Source organism: Fundulus heteroclitus, unplaced genomic scaffold, assembly GCF_011125445.2.
Source record: "Fundulus heteroclitus isolate FHET01 unplaced genomic scaffold, MU-UCD_Fhet_4.1 scaffold_295, whole genome shotgun sequence".
In the NCBI taxonomy this organism is placed as follows: domain Eukaryota; kingdom Metazoa; phylum Chordata; class Actinopteri; order Cyprinodontiformes; family Fundulidae; genus Fundulus; species Fundulus heteroclitus.
In genome coordinates this window covers 1-13,380 of record NW_023396705.1, presented here as the reverse complement: position 1 = coordinate 13,380, position 13,380 = coordinate 1, and the positions used below count along the sequence as shown (strand labels likewise).

General features: G+C 42.4%; 1 protein-coding gene across 1 annotated transcript; it reads left to right on the top strand.

Moving 5' to 3' along the window:
* Positions 1-10: 10 nt before the first annotated feature.
* LOC118559490 lies at positions 11-11,896 on the top strand. The gene is made up of 8 exons (XM_036130193.1): positions 11-356; positions 4,910-4,990; positions 5,973-6,060; positions 7,908-8,038; positions 8,124-8,350; positions 8,530-8,657; positions 8,747-8,850; positions 11,613-11,896. The coding sequence occupies exons 1-8, from the start codon at positions 29-31 to the stop codon at positions 11,894-11,896; spliced, it is 1,371 nt and encodes a 456-aa protein (XP_035986086.1). The 5' UTR covers positions 11-28.
* Positions 11,897-13,380: the final 1,484 nt, after the last annotated feature.

The window sequence follows — 13,380 nt, the reverse complement described above, 5'->3', positions numbered from 1 at the left end:
ACTGAGCAAAGCTGGCGCCCTCTCCAAGATGGCGGCCCCAGATCCCGTCGGCGCCCACAGGCGGCATCGATGGAAGCGGTGTGCGCTCTTTATAATGGCCCGTGCTACTTCCGGTTTGGAGGATTCCCAGCGCGGAAGCCGCTCTCCCGATTCCAAGATGAAGCCCAGCGTGTCCAGGAGGCGTCCTCTGCGTGAAATAATCACGGAGAAGCTGAGCACGGTCGCCTCGGAGATCCTGGCCGCCGTGGAAAGGACGCTGACCGAGTACGAAGCGGAGGCCACCGTGCTGCGGCTGGAGCTGGAGCAGATAAGGCGGCCGGAGCAGTTCCAGCCTCGGGTTAAGGAGGAGCCAACAGGTCGGTCCCCCCACCCTACAACACCCGATGAGCGGGACAGTCTGTAACCCGGTCCGGTAGAAAGGTGCTTTAGACCGTGGGGCAGGAGAAGGGCCTGATAAATGTCCACATGTTTTTAATCAGTCAGCCCCCTCTCCGGTCCTACCCCCCCCAAAACAGTCCCAGGACCCAGGGGAGGCTAAAGGGCCCTGAAACCTGGGGCCCCTGACCCAGAACCAGGCGGCTTTAATCTGACCCAGCTTCTAAATAATTTAAAGGGACTTGAACCAGTTTCTGGTTGGATGTCAACACCTGTGAGTGAAACAAATACTGTTTACAGTAATTTTACTTGGTTTAATTTTTTTCTATTTGTACTTAAAGTGAAGGATGGAGAGAAAGTTTGGGATTCCCATCAAGATGAAATAATGACGAAGTCGTGAGGTTTAATGTTTATGGCCTCCTGAGAATAGTCCTCATCGTCTGACCAGACTGAGACGTTCTGGTGAAGAAAGACAAGAGTGCCTGTAGTCTGCACTGCAAAAACGGAACTAAATATAAGTAAAATGTTCTTAAAATTTGTGTATTTTTCCTTGATTTGAGCAGGTAAATAAGATGATCTGCCAATAGAATAAGGTTTTTGCACTTAAAATAGAAAACAATTCATCTCCATCATCTTATTTTAAGTGCAGTATATCTAATTATCTTATTTTAGGGGTCAAAATACTAATTCCATTGGCAGATAATCTTATTTACCTGCTCAAATCAAGGACAAAAACACTAATTTTAAGAACATTTTACTTATTTTTAGATCAGTTTTTGCAGTGTGAGATGGTTCTGAGTAGGGCTGGACGAGGTAGAAAAAAAATCATATCGATAAAATAGAAATCATATTAATCAATATCGGTAATTATCAACAAATTCAAAACATAGATCCCAAGTGCGGCCCTGGACCCTTTACGCTGTTGCTTAGCGACCTATTTTTTAGATACAGACACACAAACACGGAATTCAAACTCAACCCTTTATTCAATCAACTTTTTACCAGAACTACAAGTTTTAAAAAAGTAAAATAAAGTGTGCTCTCTGAACTCTTTGAAGGGGGCGGAGCTTTCCTGGGTCTGCGTTTGTGATTGGTTGGTGTAATGACTGTAATATTAACCCACATGGCTAAAATGCATAAGGAAGGAAAACTGTTCTTCTATTTAACTTTTTTTTACCTTTTTTGTAACATCGATATGTCAATCGATTGATTTATGTGTTGTTATTGAATTATCGTCCAGCCCTAGTTCTGATGCCTCTCCACATGTCTCATGGATTGTTGCTGTTGAAAACAGTAGAAGAAGAAAAAGATGGAAGTGTCAATGCTCTCTGTTAAATATGAGGCTCACTAGAACCAAACGCGCTGCCTTGGTAATTCTACGAGTTGCTCCTCCGTAGTTTGACTCCATGTCACACGTACCGCCGCCATGCTTCCCTCCACTCCTATGCTTTTGTCTGAGAAGAAGAAGAATTCCCTTTTTTAAGCATGCGCAGTGTGCCAGGTTGGGTGAAATCGGCTCGTAGCTCTGCTTCACCAGCAGGAGGTCCCCGCCCTCTACTGCCACCCATTGCACAATGCACCCGACCCCTTTGGCCCCTCCGACAGGTGGTGAGCCCATCGGAAGGGGGACCCATGTCGCCTCTTCGGGCTGAGCCGGCCGGGCTCCATGGGCAAAAGCCCGGCCACCAGACGCTTGCCAACGTGCCCCACCTCCATGCCTGGCTCCAGAGTGGGGCCCCGGTGACCCGCGTCCGGACGAGGGAACACAAGATCCATTAATGTTACTCGTCATAAGAGGGGTTTGGGCTGCTCTTTGTCTGGTACCTGACCTAGGACCTGTCTGCCTTGGGTGACCCTACTAGGGGCTTAAAGCCTCTGACAGCATAGCTCCTAGGATCATTGGGACACTCAAACCCCTGTACCACGGTAAGGTGGCAGCCCAGGGAGAGTGACCAAAAGAACGAGATCCCGGATACAAGCGGCTGAAATGAGTTTTCTCCGTAGTGTGTCTGGGCTCTCCCTTAGAGATAGGGTGAGGAGCTCAGTCATCCGGGGAGGACTCAGAGTAGAGCCGCTGCTCCTCCACGTCGAGAGGAGCCAGTTGAGGTGGCTCGGGCATCTGGTCAGGATGCCTCCTGGACGCCTCCCTGGTGAGGTGTTCCGGGCACGTCCCACCGGGAGGAGACCCAGGGGAAGACCCAGGACACGCTGGAGGGACTATGTCTCCCGGCTGGCCTGGGAACGCCTTGGGATTCCTCCTGAGGAGCTGGCCCAAGTGGCCGGGGAGAGGGACGTCTGGGCCTCCCTACTGAAGCTGCTACCCCCGCGACCCGACCCCGGATAAGTGGAAGAAGACGGACGGATGGACTTTCAAGACATTTGAATAAAACTGATCCGTTAATCCCGTTCCTTTCCTTCGTAAACCTCTTCCATTTTCCTGCACCGTTCTAGCCTCAGCCTGGACCTTTCTAGGACTCTCCTCTAGTGTCCTGTTATCAGAGCTAACATTACAGTCATTAATAATCGTAGAAAGAAAATGGTATGCAGGGGTCTGGTGAAACTGATATTGCTGCTGCTGTGTGTGTGTGTGTGTGTGTGTGTACTTGTATTTGCAGCTTAGTGAGAGCATTTTTGCACATTTTATTCATGAGGACCTTGATGTAACACGGGGACCTTTTTTTTGGTCCTCACTTTTTTTCTTGACTAGGGTTGATGTTTTGGACTAAGGTGCCAGCAAGGTCTAGGTATATATTGGTCAGGGTTAGGCCTTAGAGAGGGTTCGACATGGACGGAAGTCAAGACACGGTCCTCAGTAAGTATTTAAAACAAGGATGTGTGTGTATTTGTGGGGGAGGGGGGGTGTTATCAGGCAGGCTGCTGAGCTCCCAGCCTGCTGTCTTCAGGGTCAGGTCGGTCGTACAACAAGGAATGTGACTTTGGTTTCTGGTGCTGTCTACACTACTTATGAATATACGGAAAGTTTAGGGAAAGAAAATAAGGACAAAAGGCAACAGTTTGTACATATGTGTGCATTCTGATGGAAGATTTAGTTTCTATGTAAAATCTCTCGGCTGCGCTGGACGTATCTTATGATTGTGGCTCATGTTTTGTCTCCACCAGCCATACTCAAGGCCGAGTGTCAGCAGTAGTTGAGCTCTGAGCCAGCGGTGATGTCTAGTAGCTCGTATCTGTGTGTGTTGGCTCTCGATGCACCGACTCCAGCCTCAGTCCCCTCCGTCTGAAGTGGTTCTCCCTGTTGCTGGGGCACCTTTATCCTACCACACGTCTTCCTTCCACTCAATTTTCTGTAATTGTTCTTGGATACAGAACTCTGTGAAAAAGCTGCTTCCTCTCCCCTGTGAAGGGAGTCGATGACCGTCTTAGGGACATCTGTCCAGTCAGCAGTCGTCCCCATGAGGGTGTCGCCTCCTGACATGTTTTCAAGGCTCAGGAAGCTTTTGCAGGTGTTCTGAGTTGATTAGCTGATTAGGATGTGACACCAGAAGTTTAAAATAATTAACCTTTTCACAATATTCTAATTTTCTGAGACACTGTGTCACGTTTTCATCATCTGTAGCCATAAGAGGGCTTTGCGATAAATCAATTTAGTCAATTAATCAGAACTTACACATTTTTAATTTTTTTTGTTGGAAAATCTGGATTTTATTTTGCCTGTGCACTCATTGGGCTTCCATGAAGAGAGTAGCAGCAATGGTGAATATAGGTTAGAAAAATAAATTGTCAAAAGTTTGTAAAGAAGAAACTTTTTACCATTTTATGAGACAATTTAATTAATTTACTTTTTTAAGTTGGTTTGAAATTACATAAGTGAAGTGAAGCCTGTTCTTCGCTCATTTTGTTATATTTTTATTGATTACAACCTTGTTTATTGAATTCAGGAAAACTCCCAGACGAAATGTGACATAAAATCAAGTTTTTAAAATAATTTCTTTAATATTTTTTTTGTGAAATGAAAAAAGTAAAATTGATTAATCAGATTTTTTATAATAAAATCTCAGATTTTTTTTAAAATGACAAAAAACGGCTTGGACTAGATCACTGTGTAATGATTCTATATCATATTTGAGTTTCAAGTTCTGGCAAAAATATTGCACTTTTTTTTAGATAAAATTAACAGTTGTCTGCAGATCGTATCCTCATGGCTGACTGTTCCTCCATCTAGGAACAGGTCAGCTAGCATCTCTGCAGATCCCACGCACAGTCTGTTTAGACCTTTACCTCCAGGTGGCGCCACAGAGACAGTCTCTCTCCTCAGACTGTCTCTCTGTGATGATCGAGACGAACACCTCACAGCCTGAGCTGTGAAATTAATCTGTTTCTGTTAGATGTTTTTATTAATGGTGCTTATTGTTAATGTTTGTGTATGGTTCAGTTTGCCTGTTATTTTGCTGCTGATACATGTGAATTTACCCACTGTGGGGTAAAAAAAGGGGCTTCTTTTATTCTATTTATCAGCAAATCAATACGTGGATCCGATGTAAATAATGACATTGATTATTTCCTTGTGATCCAGACGATGAGCTGCTCATTTCTCGCTGTGAAGTCCGTGGAGGTCAAAGATTCCAGCAACAGGTCCAGCAGACACAAGAAACAAGTACGGCTTCAACAAACACAAATGTAGTTGGTGCTGCAAACAATTTGGCAACGATGCTTGTGAACTAAATATATGTATATGCAGTATGTTGAATTATGTCAAAGATGAAAGCAGTTGCTGCTTGTAATCTTTTTCTTGGTGGGAACTTCTGAGTTTCTTTCTTCAAGAAAACGTGGGGAATAAAATTATCTAATGAACAATAACAGGACAAAAAGCGCCCTGTGATTCACTTTAATTTATAAACTGCGTTAAAATTAGGCAAATTATTCACCTTAATCAGTAGGTTAGGATAGGCGGCGCAGTTTTCCTGTTTTAATAGTTCTAGCTTTGGTTGCATCTCTCTCTTGCTGTGAAGTAAAGTATTAACTTTCAATGTCAATTAAGTGCCTGGAATGTAGGATTTAAGCTTTTAGAAAGCAGCATAACATGACAATTTTTTACAGTAGTGTGCTGAAACAACCTGGGCTTCAAAGTGCTCTAACTTTCACTGCTAACCATCGCAAACCACAACACAAGGATTAGAGCTCATGCTACTGCTAATTGAGAGGAATGTTGTACTGAAACAGTAAATTTCCTCTGGGATTATTAAAGTATTATTATTCTGATGTTACTGAACGGACAGTGCTGTGAACTGATCCATTAATTATGGGCTTTATTTTTCTGTATGAGGAATGCAATTTGTATGAAGTCAGGGAAATGCGGGTCTCGTGGTCGTAAAGACAGTTGAGAACCCTTTTAAGAGGCAGACATGTTTCCTTGGAGCTTTTTAACGGCGTATTAGTTTCTACGTAATTTTCTGATACTGACAATGCGAATTCATGGCTCACCAGAGGTGCAAAGACAAAGCGGAAGTGGCACTGTTGAAAACATAGGCGGGGCTGAATAAGGTGAATACTACATGTTATCTTTCTGTTCATTGTTTTGTTGCAGAACTGAGTAATTGGTTTTAATTATTTGATTGTTGTCGTTGGTCTTTATCCAGAGAACCAGAGCCAGGAGGGCCTCTCCTTCACTCGGGGACTAAATAAGGATCAAGAAGTTGACAAAGAAGGTCCTGAAATTACCTCAAGGTTAGAAGAGATGTTTGTTTAAATCTTTCTTGGTAGAACAGGAGTACAATCATTAGGCAATTACAGTATATGTCTCACTGAATAAGAATCCAGTGGGGTTCCACAAGGTGTGATTTTTAATCCACTTCTATTTAGTGAGGTAAGTTTATTTATATAGCAATTTTCAGTAACAAGACGATTCAAAGTGCTGTACATGTACACAGCGCTTTGGGTGGTCGGCATGACTGGAAAAGCGCTATATAAGTTTAGCCCATTTACCATTTAAATTTACATGAACAGAAAAACATTACACAAAGGAAAATGCTTTACAGACATAGGAAAAACAATAATAAGTAATAAGCCAAGTAAAAATCTTGACTAGACTTCTTTCATACATTAATAAACATACAAAAAGACTTAATTTTTTCAAATAATAATAAGAAATAATCTAAGTATAATCTTGGGGATTTCTGATGTAAAGTAATTTTGTCCAACCTTTCCAAAACTATAAATAAAATAACTTATTTTGTTTCATTGTTTCACTAGAAGGAGCTTCATCACTAAAAATTTCAAAGCTCAATTATTTATATTCATAAAGCATGAGGTCTCTGATCATCATAGTAGCGTAAGAAAGCACAGTAGAGGCCGTATGTGTGTTTTAGTGTAATCATGTCCCATGTGCGAGTTTGTCTGTGAAATGTCCCAGATAGCACTTGCAGTCATAGTCTTTGATACTAATGAAACGTTATCAGGTGGTCCAGAGCGCTCAGTTCAAGGTCACAGATGTCACAGAGTGTCTTGTTAACGTAACATCCAGGAGCAATTAAGATTGCAGGGGAGCCAGTTTGGATAGCAGCATTTGTTTTGGGCAGGCAGACTCTTGATTTTCTGTCTGCCCAGTTTGGGTTTCTGCCTCACTGAAGCTCCCAGACTGAAGACAGAAACTCCGTCCTATCTGTTGCTGAGGCTTTCACAGCAGCCCTCACTCAGTGCATAGCAATGGTCCCTGCATGTCATTTGGTGATGTCCAATTCAGTCCAGTTAATATATATTGATGGGTGCAATAGAAAAATAATAATAGAGAAGGTACATAAAAGTATTGGCAGCCAGCAAGGGCCTAACCCTAACAAGTAGCTCCGTCCTGGAAAAGGACTCAGCTAAACCAGGAAACCCTGAGCAAGATCAACCTTTTATGGTAGGAAAATGCATCTCGTAAAGGAGCAGTAGCATTTTTCCCTAATGAAAGAGCTCACATGGTTAGTGATTTAATATTGTGTTCTGTTCACCCAAGAACATGCAGAAGAATTTAGATAAGAACTAGATTGTACCAGCTATATTCAACTCCTATGTCCTGTTGGAAGAATGTTGCTCAGATGAAATGTATTCCCTATGATAGCCAGCATGTATAAAAGTGTATTGTGCCGTTTTGTTCTTGCTCTGCCTTTCTGACAGCGTTCAGAGACATTCAAACGCTCTATGCCTTTGAATAAATTTGCCAAGACAAAGATGCATCTTTCTCTATTTTACTGAGTAGTGTTCTCTTCCTTTATGATAAAGATACAATCCACATGTCTTTGTTGAGAAAGTACACATAGTTAATACCAGTTTGTGTGTAGTCATTGAGTCAGATGTTTCTAGTTAAAAACAATTACATTTACAAACCACGATGAGGAATCCAGCTAAACCAAATGGTTAAACAATAACAGAACAGTGTGGATCAGCATCAACATGTCAGCAGCTCAGCCTAGTCAAACTGATCTTTGCCTTTAAAAAAAAATAGCGTGGGTCCGGATCTTCTCGGCTCTGACGGTTATTCGTGTTGACAAGCAGAAAGTTTTCATAGTTGCCTGCTGATTTTCTTTGTTCAGGTTGGTTCCCTTACCGGATCTGACTGACCATATAAATGTGGAATTCTCCCACATCGGGAGTCTAGAAAACTATGTGGACCTTAACATCTGCATCCTGAAGGACTGGACTATTGAGGTGGTTACTGACCAAGGTAGGGAGGGAGTTTTTCTCCAGTTTCTTTCTTCACTGTTAATCTTCCAAATCTCACCGGCACGGGACTGCCATCTCTGCTTCAGTCGAGGAGGAGTACCCGGTTCATGAGCTGCCATGCCGTTCAGGCCAGCAGGAAGCAGACTTCCTGGACCTGCTGAGGTCCACCTTCCCTCAGCTGGCTCCTAACACACCGTTTGAGTCTTTTATAACCGACAACAGCAGGAGGCTGCAGCCTTTGAAGGTGGAGTCCCTCACACCCGAGCAGATCTGTGTGGCAGCTGGGAACTCCGCCCTTTACCTCCGACTGAAGGTACCGCACCTTGTCTTAACAGTAAAAATCCTTGAAACTCAGCTCTGGGGAATCCCTCTGACTCATTTTGAATGTAATCATATCCAGATTTTTCTTTTTTTCAACCTTATTGGTCAATGATGGCTAAAGTACAGATTTCAATATGTTAAATTACTCAAGCAAGATTTCTTTTCTATTAGTGTCCAAGCGAGCACGGAGCAGGAAGTGAGCAGCAGCTTAATGAGCTTAGCGATGACAACTTTAACGAAGACGACAACTGTGATGAACGCCCTCCATTCATCCAACTTCAAACCCCACCCGACGCCAAGTGAGTGAACACAAACCCTTTGTAGGCTGCTGGTTGTGCTTGTTAAACCTTTCAAATCTTCTTAAATTCTCATAATTTCTGTTCCTCAGCTCCAGAAATGAGCCTCCTGATGAGAATAAGACCAGGAATGAAGAAATCCCATTGAGGATCCGGGTTCTGGGTGATCCTCGGATCACTTGCCTGTCAAAACCAGGTAAATTCAAACATTTTCTGACTTCACCCACAGCTATGATTCGTCCCGTCTATCCCCAGCGTCTGTTGTGGTGATTCTTTCTTTTGTTTCTAAGGATGATTATTCCATGTATCCCACCAGCCCCATTTACTCACACCTCCTAGAGATGGATACACTGATTTGGCATCCGATCCCAAAGGAAATGGGGCTGTGTGATTTCCGTAGCAGTCAGAATACACTTAAGTAAGGCAGATTTGTGGCACATTTCCCAAACTGTGTTGGTACTGCGTCATTGTGTTGCTCTACACCTGCTGGATCTTAAACGCCGTTGCAGGCTACACAATGGGGTACCGCGAGCGAGCTATTTTTAGAAACACAACGTCACGATGACGTCACATCACGTGGTACGCAGTGGGGCAAACTCCGGAAAGCCGCCGTTGTTTTGCTGTAAAAGAGACGTGCGTTAGCCTAGGTTTTACTCGGTAAACGACTGCTTTTTCCAAATCTAAGACCATGGTTTTTAAACATTGTTGCTATGGAACGTGCAACAGCGACTCGAGTTACGCTGATCGGCCGCATATGAAGGATGTTTTCTTCAAGACTGCCAAGGAGAAATGTGTGCGCTGGGACCGGTGCGGTCGGCCTACACAACAGTTCAACCCAGAAAAAGTTACCAAATTCACTTACATATGTAGCAAGCATTTTGTCAGAGGAAAGGGCACAACCGAAGAACATCCTGACCCAATTCCAGCGACATCAAGTCAAGGTAAGAGTATTTTGGTGGCCGACATGTTAATAAAGTAGCGCCTGCTACCATGACAGCATATAGGCTATCATGGTAGCAGGCGCTAACATGATAGCCTGCTACCAGGATAGCTTACTCAAAAACATTTCAAATGAGACAAACATTAAACATATACCCATTCCTGGACGGTGTTTGCAAACAACAACAAAAAACGGCCGACGCTGCCATGATCGCCGCGCAGGAAAAAAAAACAAAGCTTACCGTTCATCAACTCGGCCAGTTTTCCAGTCTTTTTAAGCCCTCGAACCTCAAGCCATCGTTTGAGCTGAAGGTTGGTGTGTTCTTCGACAGTGCGACCAGTAAACCGTGTGCCTGGGACATCGTCTTGGGAAAGTTTAACGGCTGTAAAGTCGGTCATATCGCTGGTTCTGTTGCGCTTGTAATAGCTGGGTTATCCGTGCGTTCTCTCCTGTATGCCCTACCTAAGCGGCAAAAGGGGCGTTGCTCTTGAGACGGTGACGTCACGTGCGCGGTACCCCATTGAAACACAGATCTGAGACACTGATATACAACTATGTAGTTTAGCTACTGTCTGTCATTTTGGATCATTTTATATCGCTATACCTTTATCTTTAAAGCTATATAGCCAGGTTATATGCTTATAAAAAAAAAAAAGACGGTCCCTTTTGAGCCTTAGTAGAACCCAGCACCGGGCGCGATGAGCATCTATACAAACAGACGTGGACACCTACGTTCATACTGCATTTACAGCGCTATTCCAGTCTTTTTCCTCTTGGATTTATATATTATTTTGTGTTTTTTGGTTCTATTTAGACTCAAAAAGGACTATCAAAACATTATCTGGATGAACGCTTGGTGTATATAACCTTATTTTATCATGATCAACTGGATTTTGGTCTTAATGGTTTAGGCATGTAGCGTGGCTATATAACTTTTAAAGCTACATCCACATGGAGACAAACACGAGTAGGGTGGTAATGCTGCCGAAGCAGTAAAATAGGAAAGAAAAGTAGGTTGACAACAAGAAACCTGATAAAGAAGGGAGAAAAAAGGCATTTGATGGACCGACGACTTTAGAGGAGCGAAATGTTAGTCTTAAACCCTAACGAGACTCATGTGGGGCCCGTTCACCTAACGGCCCGTCTCGTTTCACCCGGTCGAGGATTTGGCACAAAGAGAAGAGGCAGTGAATTCAGAGGCAAAAGAACAATTAAACATGTATTTATTACAATTTGGAATTCCAAAGTGGGAGACACTTACAAGTTTTATCACAGCATCGGATACCTCAAGTTCTCTGCCTGTGTCCTAAGTGTGTCTCAAAGCTTACACGTTCGTACCTTCCTTTTAAACCTACAGAGTCCAAGCGGGGGCCGGACCAACCTTTTTTCTAAGTTTCCTTGAGACATTGAGTCTGCTGAGAACATCTGTTTCCTAACCTTTGACCGTTAAATGTAATCTATTTTCCTAGCTTGGTTCCTGGGAGTTAACTGAAACAACATTAAAACCTTGGGACAAGCACTTTTAAAAGCGTTATCTGCTCACAAGACTGTCATATCTCCTCTCTGCATCCGTTCCTGGTACATGCCTACTGAAGTCTGAATTCATCCTTTGTTCTGCATACATCCTCATCTATTTAGGTTATTGGGTTAAAGTTAACATCTGTATTACTTTAAACTACAGTTATATTATATTATATTCTATATAAGTGATTATATTTCCATAACAACCCACTTTAAATTGAATCGTGTCTGAAACACAACTTCAAAGTCAGCTGTCGTGGTTAGGTTAGGTTAGCATACGCAAGACAAAGCCTTAGTTGGATGTTCTTGGGTCTGTGGATGCTCTGATTACTTTTGAAAGAATTGCAGCCAAAGAAGCAATAAGTCGTGATATAGACAAATTGAACACCACGGTAAAAACCTCAGTTTTTTGTCATTCAGTACCCAAAAAAGAATTCAGAAAAGTATTTTATTTTTCACCAATGGTCTTACTAACGTTGAGGTCTTCTCTGTTTCAGTGCTGAAGAGGTACAGGCTTAAAACGCTGAAGTGTCCTTGTGACATGGAGGAAGCAGACTTCATGAAGCTGCTGAGGTCCACCTTCCCTGTGCTGGCTGGCGACAGGCCGTTTGAGTTTTTAATGAGCAACCTCTCTAAAAAACTTTTTCCTCTCAATCTGGAGTCCTACACCCCAGATCACATCTACAAGGCTCTTGGGTTGTCTGGCCTCTACATTCGACTGAAGGTACACCTCCACCTCAGAGTTCAGCAAGCGTTGGCCACAACAGATGTCGTTGTCTGATTTACCATATAATTAGTTTGGCCGGTCCTGCGACTTGTATATCAAATTTAAATGGTGATTCATCTTGACCAGCATGAACCAAGGAGTAAACATTGTCGTCTAGAGCCACAAGAGGACTCTAGGCTTGTGAAAACCATCCTGCTCCTGTACCACTTAAAATAGGGTGACCAGTTGTCCCCGATTACCAGGACCGTCCCTGTTCTGATGACCTGCCCCTGGCAAAAGTAGTTCTCGGAAATGTCCCTGATTTCAGTGTATCATGATGGAGTAAAAGCGTTTACCACAATGAGAAGTATTACCCAGTCCTGCCGCTGTCCCAACGTAATAGAAGAGCTGAGCCGAAAGTGCCTTCCAGAAATCTCCATTTTCTCCAACCTTCAGTTGTCAAATTATTATATTTACTCTGAAGGGGTGTTCTAAAAAATTTTATTTGTTTTTCAACAATGCCCTCTCCAAGTTAATGAACTAGTGGAAGTCACTGAAAACTACAAATTGTCTCCTAGTTCTCATTAGAAATAGCAACTCCCGCCTCAATTCCCAGTTTCATTTTATTAATTGTGTTTTCCTTTCTTTGTTTATGTAGTTTGTATGCTAAGAGTTTAGTTGGCTTGCTACCAATTTCATGATATTTCTGTCGCAAGAAAATCCTTCTTTTTCTGGGTTGTTGTGTATAAATTCATAAATTTTCGCTTTTATTTTTTTATAAGTTCTTCTTTTACAGTTGAGTTACTAATATCCAATCGTTGTAATTTCTTTAAATTTCCTTGTAATTCTGCTAGTTTTTGCCCTTTTTAATTTCTTCATTGAAATTATCTTCCCATGCATTACAGCTTTTAGAGCGTCCCATATCATAATTTGTGAGACCTCCATCAGTATAATTTTCCTGAATAAATTGTTTAATTTCTTGTTAGTTTTTGTTTTAGTTTGGTATCGTTTGTAGTAAGTTAGAGTTTAATTTCCACAGCCATTTCCTGGCCTTTTTATCTAAAGACACTGATAGTGACAGGGGACTGTGGTCTGAAATATCAATAGTTTTTATTTTGCACCCTTCCACTCTGAAATAATCCCTACTAAACATGAAAAAAACACATCTATTCTGGAATAGACATTGTGTGCGGAGGAATAAGTATGGTATATCTTCATTATACGGTGTAAGCCCCTCCAAACATCAATGATATCCAATTCTTTCATCAATGAATTTATATTTTAATTGAGTTTTCCCTGATAACACCCCTTGACAGATCTAATTAGGTAAGTCTAATATTAATAATCACCTCCACCAACACAACTCCCTGTGAGTTTAACCATTAGATCAAAGATTGTCTATACAAAACCATTCACTTCCCGGTGGGTATGTAGGCGTTTATAAATGTTACCTCCAACCCCTTCTATTCTCCCAGTGATCTTGATTAAAACGTTCCCTCTGCATCTTTTTCCTATCATTGTTCATGGTTAACTTAGCTTGAAATTAATATGGCAACATG

Coding starts and splice junctions, on each gene's coding strand:
- LOC118559490 (XM_036130193.1), top strand. CDS start 29: ATGGCGGCCCCAGATCCCGTCGGCGCCCACAGGCGGCATCGATGGAAG. Junction 6,061..7,907: donor GGTCCTGAAATTACCTCAAG/GTTAGAAGAGAT, acceptor TTCTTTGTTCAG/GTTGGTTCCCTTACCGGATC. Junction 8,658..8,746: donor CAAACCCCACCCGACGCCAA/GTGAGTGAACAC, acceptor TCTGTTCCTCAG/CTCCAGAAATGAGCCTCCTG.